Consider the following 17776-nt stretch of genomic DNA (forward strand, 5'->3'; position numbering starts at 1 on the left):
TTTTTCTTTTATTAATAATTTTTGTATTTTATGGAAACTGATATTGTTGTATCTTATGGCAGAATAAATAAGTGTTTTGTTTTCAAGCTAATACTTATTTGTTTTTGTTTTGTTCCTATTTAGGCCCATACAATTTATTGTAAAGGGGGGGGGGGGGGGCGCGAGAAGCTTTCATTTCAACAAAAGGGGGCGTGGAACAAAAAAGTTTGGGAACCCCTGATGTAGATGGTATTTAGGTCCGCTAATTATATGGCCGAAGTATTCTGTTTTACTCCTCTTTAAAATGTTTATGAGCAGACGTTCTGAATTCATCATTTGGAGAACATCTTCATTGGAATTGTGCGAAAACCAAGGTATATCTTTAGGAAACTTCGATAGCATCACAATTCGAATGCTTCTAATTGATTTAGCATTGTGTTTTTAACGTCCATGTCTTACAACCATACAATAGTATATACCACATAGGTATATAACATTTTGGGACCTTCTTGTGAATACTCATCGACAGGCTTCGGTTCAGTGTTCCAGGTGATAAATGCCTTACGTTATATTTCGATCCTGGTTATTATCTCATTATCACAGTCGCAATTTAAATTTAACTAACTGCCAAGGTATTTAAAATCGTTTACCCGTTCTATCTGCTCTTCATTAAGAGAAAGCACATCTTGATCTATGTTAATCTTTCCAACTGCCATCCACTTTGTCTTTAAAATATTGATTTTTTTGCCCTTTAGTTATAAGGAAGGGATCTTACCCATGCTTTTAGCATACAGTCGGAAAAATGAAAGAATACTCATGAACGAACATATAAAACACGCTGTATTTTCCTGTCACCGTGTCACACAAAAAATTGGCCAGCGCAAGTACATGTAATAATTATTATTACAATACGCCAATTTTTTGTGTGACACGGTGACAGGAAAATACAGCGTGTTTTATATGTTCGTTCATGGGTATTCTTTCATTTTTCCGAATGTACCAAATTCTCACATCAGGAAATTAATAAAAATTGTTACTTTATAAAAGCATAGAAACTTAGATAAAACGTTTAATACAAACTAAGTACAAACATACAAAAAGTTACAGACAACTATATGTTTTAATTCTATAAATTTGTTTCGAAAATGGACTGTGCAACCATTTCCCCTTGTTGCCACATCCTCCGTCACCATAACCATGACCACAACTACCATAACCAAAGCCATCACAACCGCAACGTCCTACACAAAGTTTGTATCTGTCCATCAATGGTGACTCGTAAATGTTGATAGTTTTTTTATGTTCACAGCAAGGATTGCATGACGGATCCCAATAAGGGCCATTGTTGCAATTGTCATAATAAGGGTTGCAGCCACAATCGCAGTTGTCATACCGATCTGAGTAGAATGGGCCTAATCTGAAGCTTTGCTGTAATAATTATAATAATTTAAACGTTTTAATTTATGAACAAAATGATATATTTACAGAAAACAATACATACAATAGATACAGTTATGAGCGCTCTAATAACCGGCAAAATAACGTAAAAGATATAAAACATAATACGTTGTGAAATAGAACATAAGGAAAGCCTTCTTTGAGTTTTCCTTAGTCTACAATAAGAATCTCAATCTTTATATTATTTGCATTTACAGATCACCTGACTCTTCCGTGGAACTATTTTTTCAGAACCTGCTAAATTTGTTAGATGACCTACCCCATAAAAGTAGAAAAATTTTATGCGGGGACTTTAACATTGATTATGCTGCTTTTTGTGCTACACAAATATCCTTGATCAACATTTTTGAATCGTATGGTCTAACAATGCACGTTGATTCTCCTACAAGGATTACAAAAACTGCATCTACCATAATTGATTATACTGTCTCAGATTTCTCACCCCTTGATGTCCACTCTACAATTATTAATGCTGGACTATCTGATCATGATGCAGTTTATACGAAGTTTTATATCTTTAGCAAACCCTCCTTGAAAACCCGACGTTAAGCAGGATTTTTCTACCCGGAACTTTCGTAATTTCCAAAATTTATGCTTAACCTCTGAGTGACACATTGCTGCTATGGACGTGAATAATAATTTCAGTGATTTTTTAGATAAGCTTGTCTGTATCTTCAATAAAGCATTTCCTTTATTTCCAATTAAACCAAAACATCGCAAACCCTGGACTACTAAAGGTATACGAATATCTTCCAAGAATATGCGTTCTCTACTCTACATCAAGAAATTTACTACCAACGTCTCTATCACTGAATATATCACCAGGTATAGGGCAACCTATCTTAAACTTATAAAATCAGCTAAAAAAGTCTACTACCAAAACCGTCTGGGAAGCTCTAAAAGTGTTGCAAAAGAAACTTGGTCCATAATAAACGATCTTCGAAATAAAACCACACTGCTCAACATTTTCCCTTCCAGACCCTGAAAATCTAAATGAATACTTTGTTAATGTGAGTAAAAATATTACATCAACTATTTTGCCACAAAAAGATCCCATTTCCTATCTCCCTAATTCATTCTTTATAAAACCAGTCGATAAATCTCAACTGATCCAAACAATCAATAGTATCAAAAGAAAATCTTCCTGTATTACTGATGGTCTATCGATAAAAAATTTTTCTAATCTCCCAGAAAATGTGTTGGAAGTCCTCATCTCACTGATTAATGATTCTTTTAAAAAAGGCAAATTTTTAGAGTGCCTAAAGACTGCCATAATTATTCCTCTTCATAAGGGTGGTGAAATATCTAATACCTGCAATTATGGACCTATTGCACTACTACCGGTACTCTCCAAAATTATTGAGAGACTCATAAAAGCCCGACTTATGTCCTTTCTCGTTGAAAACAACATTTTATCACAAAATCAGTTCGGCTTTTTAAATAATAAATGCACCACTGATGCCATGTTTTCCGTACTACATGGGGTTTATCAAGCACTGAACAATAATCTTCACACTGCCACCGTTTTTTGTGACTACGTCAAAGCTTTTAATTGTGTAAATTACAACATTTTGATAAAAAACTAAATTTCTACGGAATTCGAGGTATTTCTTTGAATTGGTTCCAATCTTACTTGGATGATAGGAAACAACTGGTTAGAGCAAATGATACAGACTCTAGTCTCAAAAACATTGTATGTGGGGTACCTCAAGGATCAGTATTGGGTCCTCTACTTTTTCTTATCTTTATTAATCACATCACTAATTTAAAAATCGATGGAAAAATCTTTCTCTTTGCTGATGATACCAGTATCACTTGGAGCAACTCAAATATTGCAACTCTTCATGCTACTATAACTTCTGATCTACTTAAAATAAAAACTTGGTCTGACTCTAATTTACTCTCATTTAACGTAGATAAAACAGTAGCGTTATCTTATAAAGGAGCTCTTCAACCCTTACCTCTTAAGGTGGTATGACACAATGTTAAAATTTATATAGTTTTTAGGTACAGTTATCGTCACTATTTCAAAACCAATCTTCAACTTAGGAGTATGTACGTGAACTGTAGACTTTCTATTTTAATAGTATCTAGTTAAAATTTCCAAAGAAAGTAGTATATTTTTTATAACTGTACTTAAAGGAGTCCATGTCATAACTTACTTAGTAACTTGTAAAAATTCGTTTTGCATAATAATTTTTGAACTTCGGTAGAAAATAACTATCAGAAACGATTAACTACGCAAAAAGCTTTATTTTAAACAAAATTTCATTGTCCGTACTGCCATAATTTTTAAATTAACTGTACCTAAAGGTAAAAATTATTGTTAAAAGCTGCAATCTGGGGATTTTGTTCATATTACAGCATTAAGTTGGCAATTTTCTAGTGATAAATTAGTTCCGCTGTCACTTAATAGATGAGAAGATGAGTTCACGTGTCATTTAGTAGATGGCAGCAGTGATGTATTAAATTGCGACAGATGCGCGTTTGCCGGATTTTAAGAAAATCTGCAAACAATTGAAAACGAGTTTTGTAACCACGGAAATACGATGAATCACGCGGTCTTGTTTAGAAAAGTGGCCCCACCCCCTCTCAGTACACATTTTGGGCCTTGTTTGACTTTCAATCATGATTGTATAACGTCTCAATGTCTTAACAATACAAATATACATATTTTATACTTAAAAACGGTGACGTTATACAAATGGTTGAAAGTTAAACGAGGCTCAAAATGTCTTAAAGTGTTTACTGGGGGATTATACTAGTTTTGACATAATACATAGATAACCTAAGCTCTAGCATGTTATGTGGGGCGTATCTAAAAACAATTAAGTTTTATTCACTTTCTGGCAAATTTAATTTTTATAATAACGCAAATAATGCATTGTTCGGATACAATTAGCTTTTTGTAAAGACGATGACATCGACATTTTTACACACATTACACATGCCAATGGCCATTAGTATTTGTTGAGGCATTATCCTAATAAAAAAATTGTAGACAAAACAATATTGTATAATCATTGATTAATTTATGTCAAAAATTTCCGTAAGTGAAAAAAAATACTGAAATTTACTGGAGTAATAATTAGATAAACCGATATGCAGACGATAGAGTTGTGGTTGCTAGCAGTATTGATGAACTTCAGCATCTTATGGACAGGGTACCTACAAACAGCGAGCGAAAAAAGAGAATTTAACCTTCAACATAAATAAAACAAAAATAGACACTAGTGAGCAAAACTCAAAAACCTTCCAGACAATTGAAAATAAAAAACCAATTCAACACGTAGAATTATATGTATACCTTGGAACAGTCAACTCGACATGGGATCAAAAAACCGAAATATATTCAGAGTATAACCAGAGCTACAACATGAGAAATATATTCAATCATTGCGACATATCTGTCCCACTAAAAATATGGCTGCTAAAATGCTATGTATTTCCAGTCTTGTTGTATGGAGCAGAGCTGGACAATAACGGAAACATTATCGAAAAGGCTAGATGTATTCGAAATGTGGGTGTACCGCCGTATCCTCAAAATATTCTGGACGACTCACACCACCAACGAATAGGTATTGCGCCGAATGGGAAAACAAAAAGAAATATCTTTCACAATTAAAAAACGAAAACGTGAACACCTCGGTCATATATTATGAGACATGATAAATATCGTATACTGTAGCTGATAAATAAAAATAGGTCTGATAATAGGTATGATAATGGGTAAAATAGAGAGTAAACGTGGACCCGGAAGAAGAAGACACTCATGGCTTCAAAACTTACGCCAATGGTTTGGACTAACATCGATCGAGTTATAGACACGCTGTAAACAAAATTAAAATTGCTATGATGATAGCCAACCTCCACAACGGACAAGGCACATGAAGAACAAGAATTAGAAATGAGATGAAAATGTAAAATTTTCCGAGGAAAAAAACTTCCCGTGTTGACATTCCAACATACAAATCAATGGTATCACCCTTCAGAGCTCCCAAAGCTTCATATACCTGGGCACAGAGCTAAACAGTCAGCTAGACCACTCAAAAAAATTAGAAGACGCATTGAAATAGCAAGATCTGGCTTCATGAACATGCTTAAAATGCTCTGTAACCCCAAGCTATCAGTCACAATAAGATTGAGAACACTAAAGTGTTATGTGTGGTCTCTATTACTATATGGCTGTGAGACCTGGACATTAAAACAGTATGATGTCAACAAACTGAATTCATTCGAAATGTGGATATACCGCCGAATGCTAAGAATAAGCTGGACCACCAAAACTACAAATGAAGAAGTACTGTAAATAATGAACACACGTCCTCATCTGATCAATACAATCAAAATTAGAAAGACGTCATATCTAGGACACATAATGCGCCATAGGAAATTTGGGTAGCTTCAGGTAATATTAGAAGGCAAAATCGAAGGTAAAAAGAGTATAGGAAGAAAGAAAAAATCTTGGCTCCGAAACATCAGAGATTGGACCCACACAACAGGGAATGACTTAATTTATCAAGCCCAGAACAGAGAGAAATTTGCCATATTGATCGCCAACCTCAATAGAGAAGGCACTTAGGAGGAGGAGGACAACGCAAGAGACCCTAAGAGGTAGTTTTCTGTCCCGATTAAACCCCGATTAGCTAACCAGGACATAAAATACTGGTCCTAAGGCTCAAAGATAGATAGACAGTAACTTGTGAAGTGGTTACGATTGATATGATTTAAGATGATAATTGGGGGTGATTTTCCCGAGGTTTTTGACCAAAAAAAAAAAGGGACCAACTATATTTTGAGCATTTGCTTAATTTTGATGCTACAAACTAAACAAAAACAAAAATAAATATTTTTTAAACACTTTAAAAAAAGTTGTAATGAGTTTTCCCCAAAAAAGTGCATCATTTTTTGGTTATTTCACGTTGAAATATTCACTTTGAAATTTGGCGGATATGAAACTATTTTTTATTAGCTACAACTTTGTTTCAACTGGGTCCATAGAGTTCATAATATATAGACCTAGATCCCGCGTACCTAAAAAAAGTTGATTAATAGCAAGCTGAAAATTTGTTAATAGCTTAACGGTGTCTAGTCACTGGAACAGGGGAAATTTTATTTGTGGAACAGCTTAAAAATTTGGAACGTCAGATTACGAAAACGTTCCATGTATTTTGTCGGACAGAACTTCCAATTGATTTGTTAGCATTTCTTTAAACTTTCATGTAAAAATCAGACTGGTGTTTATCACCAACTGTGTATTTTAATGAGTGGAACACGAAGAACATGTCAAATGACAGTAATCAAGTCGGTTGTTTAGCAGTCTGATGTTTGCATGAGAGTTTAATGAAAGGGTAACAAATCAATTAGCAGTTGCCATAAAGTCATCGAAATGTAAACTCAATTTTTTTGCATCCCACATGTTGGGAATTTAAATACCTTACCTTAGGGCATTACTGCTGTTGCCTTTTGCCCATCACAAGGCATTTTAAGTAAATATGCATCTGTAAAGCATACATTTTATATTTGAAGGGTTATTACCCCTATATTTCTTTGGTGGCTCAGCTAGCATCCAGACTTTTTTACACTGATGATGATTTTGTAATAAAATCGAAAACGTTTTGTTCTGATGTAGCCCTGTAGGGATTTTAATAAAGTTTATACCTTTTACAAAGGATTTATTCCAATTTTTTTGAAATCAATTGGATGTTCTGTCCGACAAAATACCTGGGACGTTGTCGTAACCCCCTGTTACGAAGTTCCCCTGTTCCAATGTTCCCTCCCGTACATCAAAGTTTGTCCGACTAGACACCGTTAAGCTATTAACAAATTTTCAACTTGCTATTAATCAAGTTTTTTTGGTACGCGGGATCCAGGTCTAATACACCATTTTTTTTATACTTTTTTAGAAGCTACATATTTTTGCTAAGAATGTTTTTTTCGGATAAAATACTTATTTTTTGAGTTATTTGTAAAAGCCGCCTAAAAACGTGTTTTTTACTCGCAAATAACTCGAATATTAATTTAGTGAAAAAATCCTATAGAACAAAAGTTGCTTAGAATTAGTCAGTTTATCCATTTTCAGACTTATTTTGAACGTATATTTTTTCACCCCCGAGATAAAATAAAACTCACCCTCAGGGCAAAATCTTACATCGGCACACTATCACTTTTCTTGTTTGACATGTTACCTATCTGTATGCCAAATTTCATGTTAATCCAAGCGATTATTTAAAATTTAGAGCAAAAAGTGTGATTCAATGGTATTTCAAACAATTGCAAATTTCTTTATCAGTTTAAAATAAAAATTTTTGACCCGGTAAAGAATTAATAATTGTCACAAAATTACAAATCACATTATTACAAATATAATCTAAATACAATAAGTGATAAAATATTTCCAAATGAAACGTTTTGTATCTATTATTTACCATTTCCAGGTAATAATTAAACACCCTCATCACTGTAAATACAATACAAGTACGATTGAAGGCGAACAGTACCGATCGATCGGTAACGATCATAAGTTCTATTTAGTACGTGGCAACAACGCCGTCGTTAATAGAATTAAAATTCGTCGTTATTAAAATGTTCGAATATATATACGTGCTGCCATCTACTGAAAGAATTGTTAAACGTTTAGTTCCTATGATCACCAACCATTTTGACTGTGGCGTTTACATACCCCCTTAATAACAGCCAGATCAGTACTGTTGATTCTGTAAAATTTCTTGGTATTCTTTTAGACAGCGACCTTAAAATGGTCCCTCCATATTAATTTGTTAAGGAAGAAACTATCTTCAGCTTGCTATGCTATAAGATCTGTTTCGAATGAACTCAATTTAGCATCTTCCAAAATAACATATTTTTCTTTGTTCGAGTCACATCTTCGTTATGGTCTTACTTTTTGGGGTTCTGGTACAGATTTATGGCCCAATTCGATGTTATTTTCAAATTACAAAAAAGAGCAATAAGATACCTGTTTGGTCTCAGAAGAATAACACATTGTAGAAGTTACTTCAAAGATCACAGAATTTTAACCCTTCCATCTTTATATATTTTAGAAACTGTTTGCTTAATTCGTAAACATCTACATGTCTTTCCACCAAGACCTAACCATGACTACTTCACGAGAAATTCTACGTTTAACATCTATTTGCCAACCCCGCCCTCGGAGTTAGTAAAGAAATCTATATTATACTCCGCAAAAAAACTTTACAACCATCTCCCTCTAGAACTTAAATGTGCAGCATCTTTCCCCAAATTCCGTAAACTGACAAAAGCCTACATATTATCCGAAAGACCATATTATGCAGTAGAATAGAAGATTTTCTTGACCAATAACTAAGAAATTACAGTACCCTTTGCACAAGTAGTATTTTTATTGTTATTTTTCATCTGTATTTGGGTGTCATATGCAGCAGCTTAACTTTTAAACTTAATTACTAGGTAGACTATGGAATTTGCAATTTATTTAAATTTTTAAATTTTGCAATTGATTAATTGTTTAACTTCATTATTATTATTTTTTTTTTATTTATACTGACGATTTATGTAATTTTAGTAAATTGAATTGTTATTGTTTTGTTTTCTTGACTTTTGTAGGCTTTGTCGATAAAATTGTACAATTTTTCATGATAATAAAGCATATTTCTATTCTATTCTATTCTAACGACATGAAATTAGTAGAGGTGGAAATTATCGATATGAACGTATAAATTAACATTCCATTACATATTTTCCCAACCTTTAGACGTCTGTGACAGGAGTATTTCACAGTGACAGTTCTTATCATAGATATAATAACAAGTAGATTAGTCCAGGTCCGAAAAATGGCGTAACACGGAGCAGTTCGGGTCGGTGGTCTATCTATCTCTCTCTCTACCGGCGCTTAGCTTTGTGTTTGTGTCGTTCTATTACTTCCACCTCGTGGTAGATACGCTCACACTCGCACGACAGGCGCAAAGATAGCTAGACCATCGTACTTGATACTGGCGTTACACCCCGATGCATTGAGTGGCATATAACTAGCCTGGTCTATTGTTAACATGTCTCTGGTTCTTATACTCCTCCGATACGTCTAAAGGTGGGAAACAATGTAATGTAATGTTAATTTATACGTTTATATCGATAATTTCCACCTCTAGTAATTTCATTTCTTCTTTCTTCACAATGTATTATGTTTTCCATCTTTTGCATTATGTTATTAGCGCGATCATCACTGTTATGTATAGAAAAGATAATACAGAAACTAATTCAAAAGTTATGGAACAAAATAGAAGTAGAAGTATTAAAAGTATGGAAAAGAAATCTAGCATAAAATCTATATAAAAAGTGGCAAGAAACCAGATCCGACACAGATCTTCAAAACTATATGGTGGCGAAAAAGGAAGCAAAAGTAACAGTAGCAAAAGCCAAAGCAGAAGCGTATTGAAACCTATACGATCAACTTGATACCAGGGAAGGCGAAACGAAGATGTATAAAATAGCCAAACAGAGAGCAAAGAAAGCAAAAGATTTTAATCAGATTAGATGTATCCGAGATGAAAATAATAAAATACTAGTTCACGAAAGGGATGTCAAAAAGAGATGGACAAAGTACTTGGACAGCTTATTAAATGAAGAATTTAACAGACAGCCTGTAGAGTCAACGGAGACAGTAGCAACAATGGTCATCAAAATAACAAACGAGGAAGTGGCTCAAGCGCTTCAAAAAATAAAGAAAGGAAAAGCGGTAGGACCAGATGATATTCCCGGGGAAGTATGGAGAGCATTGGGAGAGACAGGAACAAGGTGGCTAGCAGGCCTATTTAATAGAATTATGGAAGTTGGACAAATGCCAGACGAATCGAGAAGCAGTATACTGGTACCTGTTTACAAAAACAAGGGAGATATACAACATTGTACAAACTCCAGGGCTATAAAACTGCTTAGCTAGACCATGAAAATATGGGAAAGAGTAATTGATAGACGGATACGTGAAGAGACCGAAATATCCGAGAATCAATTTCACTTTATGCAGGGCAGATCAACAACAGATGCAATTTTCATTATAAGGCAGTTGATGGAAAAATACAGGAGTAAAGAAACAAACGCTCATATGGTATTCATTGATCTTGAGAAAGCATATGACAGAGTTCCTCGAGAGATTCTGTGGTGGTCACTCAATAAGAAAGGAGTCCCTGGTGAATATGTAAAGATTGTGAGGGATATGTATGAGGCAGTAACGACTAGTGTTCGGACAGGTGTGGGAGAAACTGATAAATTTAATGTGAAAGTAGGATTGCACCAAGGCTCTGTGCCTAGTCCGTAGTTATTCTCATTAGTTTTGGACCAGATAACAGCGAAACTACAGGGTAACATTCCATGGTGCTTAATGTATGCTGATGATGTCGTGTTAGTAGGAAATAGTGAAAGATACTTAGAACAAAAAATGGAACAGTGGAGGCAAGCTCTGGAGGAAATAGGTTTAATACTTAGTAGGACAAAAACAGAGTATTTAGAATGTTCATTTAAAGATGGAGTTACTACAAATAAAATGGTATCTTTGGATGGTGAACTAATTGTAAAAAGCAATAGTTTTAAGTACCTGGGATTGGTATTATAGAGTAATGGAGCAATGAAGAAAATCTGTTAGGACTATTGGAGGAAATCACGATCCTGATATTCAAATTTCAAAGAGCTATCTTTCCCTTGCACAGCTAAAGAGGAAAAAGGACGGCATATTACGAAAATAAGAAGTCTTGAATAGCTAAATGGTATGAAAAATTTAAGATCATTCATCAAAGTATTTGTGTGGCACGAACTTATATCAAAATGAAACAGCGTAGGTTATGACAGCTAGGGCACGTTCAAGTCGGAAATAATCATCAAATATATGAAGAACTCTTGAATTACAACTTTCTGGAAGGAGTGGAAGAGGAAGAACAAAGAAGAGAACTGAAACAAGACGTTTGTAAAGGGGATTAGTATCGGTTCAACTCAAGATAGAGACTTATGAAGAAAACTTAGATAGACAAATGAAGATATCTCACCAGAAAGGTCGACCCACGGGGAAAAATAAAGAGAAGAATGAAAAAGAAGAATATATGTAGTAGTTAAGTATGTCTGAATAAACAAATTTAACATTCAAATGCAATATGCTGTGTAAAAGCGTGAAAAATAAAATAATTAAAAGCAATTTAAATGAGCACTACTTACAACTGAGAAAGCGAAAAACATCAATAGACCGACGACGGAAACATTTAAATTATTCATTGTATTTAAATAAATATTTAATGACATAATAACTTCTTTTTATATGTTGCATAATGCTTACTATTCGTTATCGAAGGTGTGATCGTAATAAAAATATGAACTTGAACTTGATGCACAATGTTTATACAAAAGTTCATCGGCTGCATTTTTGTCTAAAATGTTAATAAAACATTCGAAAAGATAACAATGTTTATTTATTGTTCGGGTATTGGCGGGTTTAATGTTTAAAAATTTCTCTATTTAATATAAAGTGGTAAAAGTTTAAACATAAATTTAAATATCGGGTTTTCGTCAAATTAATTCAACTGGTTGTTGTTAAATTCTGGGAAACCGCGTTTATCGTATTAGATCATTTAGCTTACAATAATTATTGTTAAATATTATGACATTATTAGAAATGTTGAAATATATAAATATACACATATCGCAAAAGTACCAATAAGGATATTTTTATATACAGTGTGACGAAAATCTATGGAATAAATTCATTATTTTAGACACAGTAAGTAGTTACTTAAAGGGCTAGAGCTGAAAAGTATTATTTTCCATTAGATACAGTTATTATTTACATTTATTTATATAAAATACATCTAATATTTCGTATAGTCTTTCCATACATTTAACCTCCATCCCTTCCATTGATTTATGTCCAATGCTTTTTCTGTCCAATTCTTAATATAACTTTTTGATAAGTCTACCTTTTCTTCTTTTATGTTTTGGCTTTCGTGATGATACCATTTTCGGCTTTATTTCCTTTCCCATTCTTTCAGTATGTCATAAATATCGTAATATTTGTGCTTTGATTACCGTGTTATTTTTGGTTCGTTATATAGTTTTTTATTATATCTTCTCCTCCACTGATCATCTATTTTCATACCTACATATATTGCTCTTTGTATTTTCCTCTCGCATCTTTCTAGAAGGTCTCTTTCTGATTTGTTAAGCACCCAAGTTTCGCAAGCATATGTAGTTGTAAACCTGATAACTCTTTGTAGATTCTAATGTTTGTTTTTCTTGGGACATATTTGGACTTGATTTATGATGGCAATACTCCATTTTTTATTTCCTTTTGCTACTTTTGCCTTTATCTCTTCTTCCTTATGTCGCTTTTTATCTAACTGTATACCCAGATAAGTAAATTTTTTTGAACATGCATGTTCTATATTCTTTTCTATTTATATGTCCAATTTGAAATTGTCTTCTATTTTTTATTTGTTTCTTTAATTATCATGTATTTTGTCTTCTTCTTGTTTAGTACAATCTCAAGCAGCGCAAATATTTGGCCTATCGTTGATCTATTGTTTTAAAATCCTACTTGATATTCGCCAAATATCTTTTCCGTGTATTGATTAAGCTTTTCCTCATGATGTGTCAAGGTTTTATAAACTACTTCAAGCAACGTGATGCTTTTATAGTCTTCACATCTCATTTTGTCACCTTCTTTGTATATTTAGGCCTGAATCCTGCGTACCAAAAAATGTTTATTAATAGCAAGCTGAAAATTTGTTAATAGCTTAACGGTGTCTAGTCGGACAAACTTTGATGTACGAGAACACTGGAACAGGGGAAGTTTTAATTGTGGAACAGGTTACAGGTTTCGAACGTCAGACTACGAAAACGTCCCATGTATTTTGTCGGACAGAACTTCCAATTGATTAAATTTGTTACCCTTTCATTAAACGCTCATCCAAAAATCAGGCTCCTATTTACCACCAATATAATTCGTGTCATTTGACATGTTTTACGTATCGGACTTATCAAAATGACCAACATATTTGTCGGACAAACATTTTTTCGTATATTATATACAGTTTGCTATTGAATAAACTTAAAAATAACCTGCTAGTTTTCACATTCATAAACTTGTCAGGATGACACGTTCCACAATTAAAACTTCCCCTGTTCCAGTGTTCCCATACATCAAAGTTTGTGCGACTAGACACCGTTTTTTCCGTAGCTATCAACAAATTTTTATCTTGCTATTAATCAACTTTTTTTGGCACGCGGGAGCCAGGTCTAACTGGCATATTCTTGCTATGGCTCACTTTCTTGGCATTTTTTCGGTTTCCCAGATGTTTCCTTTTTCCTCTATGTTTCCTTCTTCCTCCTGATTTTGCCATTTCTGCTGATATTTCTGTTATTCCTGGGCTTTTATTATTTTAGTTACTGTTTTTCATTTCATATTTTTCATATTGCATATTTCATTTTCTATTTCTTGCTTTTAGATATTTCTACTACTATGTGATCATCTTCAATTTAGTGGATTGTCTCCCTTTCTTCTTCATTTTTTAACAATTGTTTAAAATAACTTTGCCAATTTCTCATTATCTATCTTGGTGCATTAATTAATATAATTGTTAATGATAAAACAATTCATAATTATTCATGTATGGATTATTTGTCTAATATGCTCTTTCTATGTTTCTTATTTCCTGGTAAAATGGTCTTAATTTATGTATTTCAAAATTGTACTGTATTTGTTTGCTCTTGCAAATCTATTTGGTTGCTCTTTGTTTTTGAATGCTCTCTTCATAGTTCCTATTCACAGTTTGAAACACTTGCCTTTTTAAGCTAATCGGTATACTGCTCCAAAATATGGGAGCAGAAAATCCAAGAATGATATTATTTAAACTAATAGACAGGATGCTCCAAGCACAGAAGGTAAAGGAAGCATCTGCTAGAACCTTAAAGTCGCTACACGATACTTTTCACGAGTTTCTAGAAGCAATCGAAGAGAAGATTCTAAACATTGGAGATGTTGGAATCAAAAAAGAAACAGGAAAATTAAGGAGAAATGTTACAATCCAAAACGATTCTGTAACAGAATCTTCTCACTATTTATCGATTTAATGGTTTTGTCCGTTTCAATTTTTGCATTACTACTGTCACAGCGATGCCAAATCTTCAATATCTACCATAAAATGTCACGGTTTAGATTAGTTTAATATAACAATCGTTACAATATAAATCATGGTAGTATCGAAGCGAAGATCGGTGGGATATGCGCATTTTATCAATGAAATTCGATATTTTTAAGAGATTGCAGAAGCCGCTACAGATAAAATGTTTTAACAACCCATTAATCATTCAGAATTAGTCGACGGATATTAGTACAGTTAAAATAATTAAGACGATAACTGGAGGATAATGATTTAATGAGTGAAATTTAAAGTTTTTTCTACTTTAATGATAAAAAAAGCAAGCTCATTAACAAAACCCAATTAAAAATTATTTTGAACATCATATTTGAAACATTATTTGGTTGAAAAATCTTATTTTTTTGGCAAAAATATATTAATTTGTCTGGACTAAATTACAGTTCTGTTTATCTTAAAAGGGATATGTTACTATCAACATTCACACAGTGTTGTTAAACTGAATTTTGTTATTTTGAGTGTAAATTTTCCCAGCGATCTCCGAGGGTACAATATACTATCTATCAAAACAACAAAATAAAAGTTAGAATAGTTGGGTAACGAACATAGACAATCGAATATTACCTACATAGAGCAAAATTGTCAAGAGAGGTTTATCTGTGAGTGGCAACTCACTCACCGATAAAATATAATTTTTTCACTTAGCAAACCACGTGCCTCGTGGGAGTCATATAGTGCCCCAGGACCTTATCCTCAGGGATTATATCCATCCTTTGAATTTCATTATTAATTTTACAATGTAAGACATTTAGTCAACATTTAAAAGGTTTTTTTATGGCTCTGTAAAAAACCTCTGTATTTTTGGATGGCTCAGCATGTCAAGTCTGTAACACTGATGATGTTCTGTTTAGAGAGCAAAAACGTTCTGTGTTATTTGTAGTCCTTTTATGGGTTTTTAAATAAATATACCTTTTATAAAGATTTTATTTTTAACTTATAGATACTTTTTCTGATTTCTAATTTATACATCTTAAAGCAAAAACTTCTAAATAAACAAATCTTCGCTGACAGTAGACAAACACAAACTTTTGTTTTCAAAGGCAACTTATATTATTTTGTTTTTGTTAAAATTCAAGCCAATGAATTTTGTGCCAAAACTTTTAGGACATGAGTTAGGCAATCGAATACGATATGGTGCAAAATTGTCAAAAGTGGTATTATCGGTGTCGCATTTTTGCTCCCACGTAATAAAATGGAAACGAAAGTCCCTCAAAACAATATGCAAACGAGTACCTATATTAAATTTATTCAAATCTGATTCTAGAGAAATCGGAATGAAGTTCACTCACCATGTACTTGAAATTTATAAAACTGCTCGCTCCAAAGAACAAGGACACAACTTCAAACGGCGTTAATTAACAATACACACATTCGCTGAGTGATTATTACTCGTGGGCCCCCATAAACACAACAATCGAGTTTTAGTCCTATGACAGGAACCGAACTTGTTCCTATTTACATTTTAATAAGTCCGTTTGGGTCTCTCTTCCTCACGCCATTAATCGAATGTTTTGTCTCGATTTCTCCAACGAAACAGGGTGATTATCAATTTTATACCAATTTGCTTTCGATTGTGATGTTTTCACATAACAAATTGATGCGGACAACTCGTCTCTGTCTCTTTCTCTCTCTGCTTTTCGCATGCACGGAATTTTCTGAATGCCGAAATGGATTTTGTGTTCGGGAGATGCAAATTCGATTATTGAATGTATCGCACTGATATTGCTAATAATTGGGCTAGCTCTATAAAGGACTAGTCTATCTCCCTTAATTAATAGGCTTTCTGTTGGGCAGATTTTCATATTCAACATCACACTAATCTACTACATAATCTCTATAATTTTAAAGATTTTCCACGCTAAGTTCAATGATTTTGTATCAAACTATTTTAATTCTAACTTTCTAAATCCACCTGCACGTCTATCATTGTCAGAGTAAAAGAAGTTTGTAAAGATATATATGTTACGGCTAAAGTTATGTTAACTGATAAACCTAGCATTACCCGGGTAAAGTGCGAAGTACCCGCGAGTTATTCGTAAAATAAATGCAAATGTAGAGCTGCTGGAAAATTTTGTAACTCCAAATGCTACAGTAGCTTGTCTTGTTTTAACAAATATAAATATAATTTTTATTTCTGCAGTATTTATAGTTTTACATTCTTTACTCTTGTAAAATGCGTTTTTTTTTTTAATTTAAGATATCTTTTAAACATTTACGGCATTGTCATTACTACTATACTCAATGAATCATTTAACCAAGGGGTAGCAGGTAGAATGTGTTTACCCGTGTAAAGCCCTAATATGGAACTAAACTAAACTGCATAGATAACCGTAAGACTCATACGAAATCTATAAAAATCAAAACAGGAATTAGATAGGAAGAGATAGATAGACGCGTTAACTCCCAAACTCTTTATGGCAGTACTGGAACACACGTTCAAACACTTGGAGTGGGACACCAAAATAATCAATGTCGAATGCGAAAGGCTCTCTCACCTACGATTCGCGGACGACATATTGCTGATAACATATAACTTCAAAGAGACTAGAACTATGCTTAGGTACTAAGTTAAATGGTATTAGATGCTCTAGGAAAGTTGGTTTCAATAACCTAAATTTTGGACAAACACAATACATGACAAACTTATTATCAAGCGAAAATCCAGAAGTCGACTGCAACGAAATATGTAGCATTGGTATATATACATATTGTTATATTCCTATTTGACATAAGAAATAAAAGTCTATAGTTATATTTAAAATTCAAATAAAAATAAAGGTTTTCGTTTTTCTCGACCGCGGGCATGTAAATTTGGAACACTCTATATAAAACAAATTATGTATAGGTAGTTTTTAAGAAAGTGTTTCGGAGAAGTGTTTACGAACCCCAGGAACAATACGACTCAAGTAAACAATTAGAATGATGTTTAAAAAGAAAGTGTTCGTGGAAAGGTGTGAATAACCACAGATAATTCATATTCTAGTAAATAAGATAATAGGTTATTAAATTTGTAAAGAGGGTCAATGTGGAAAGTAAAATTGAAATGGGGAATATTATTTTTTCTTGAAATCCATTAAGATATTTAGAAAAAGGAAAGTTTGTGTTGGTAAATACGGATAATTGAAAGTTGCTTGGGATTGGTTGATTTT

The 17776-nt window shown here is 33.2% G+C and overlaps 1 protein-coding gene across 1 annotated transcript; it reads right to left on the reverse strand.

Annotated features, from left to right (window-relative positions):
• Positions 1–1080: 1080 nt before the first annotated feature.
• On the reverse strand, positions 1081–11748 carry LOC114335990 (uncharacterized). Its single transcript, XM_028287303.2, has 2 exons — positions 11635–11748; positions 1081–1407 (listed from the first exon to the last, which is right to left on the reverse strand). Exons 1-2 carry the CDS (start codon positions 11716–11718, stop codon positions 1081–1083), a joined length of 411 nt encoding a protein of 136 aa, XP_028143104.1. The 5' UTR covers positions 11719–11748.
• Positions 11749–17776: the final 6028 nt, after the last annotated feature.

The sequence above is a fragment of the Diabrotica virgifera genome, chromosome 1 (assembly GCF_917563875.1).
Source record: "Diabrotica virgifera virgifera chromosome 1, PGI_DIABVI_V3a".
Taxonomy (NCBI): Eukaryota; Metazoa; Arthropoda; class Insecta; order Coleoptera; family Chrysomelidae; genus Diabrotica; species Diabrotica virgifera.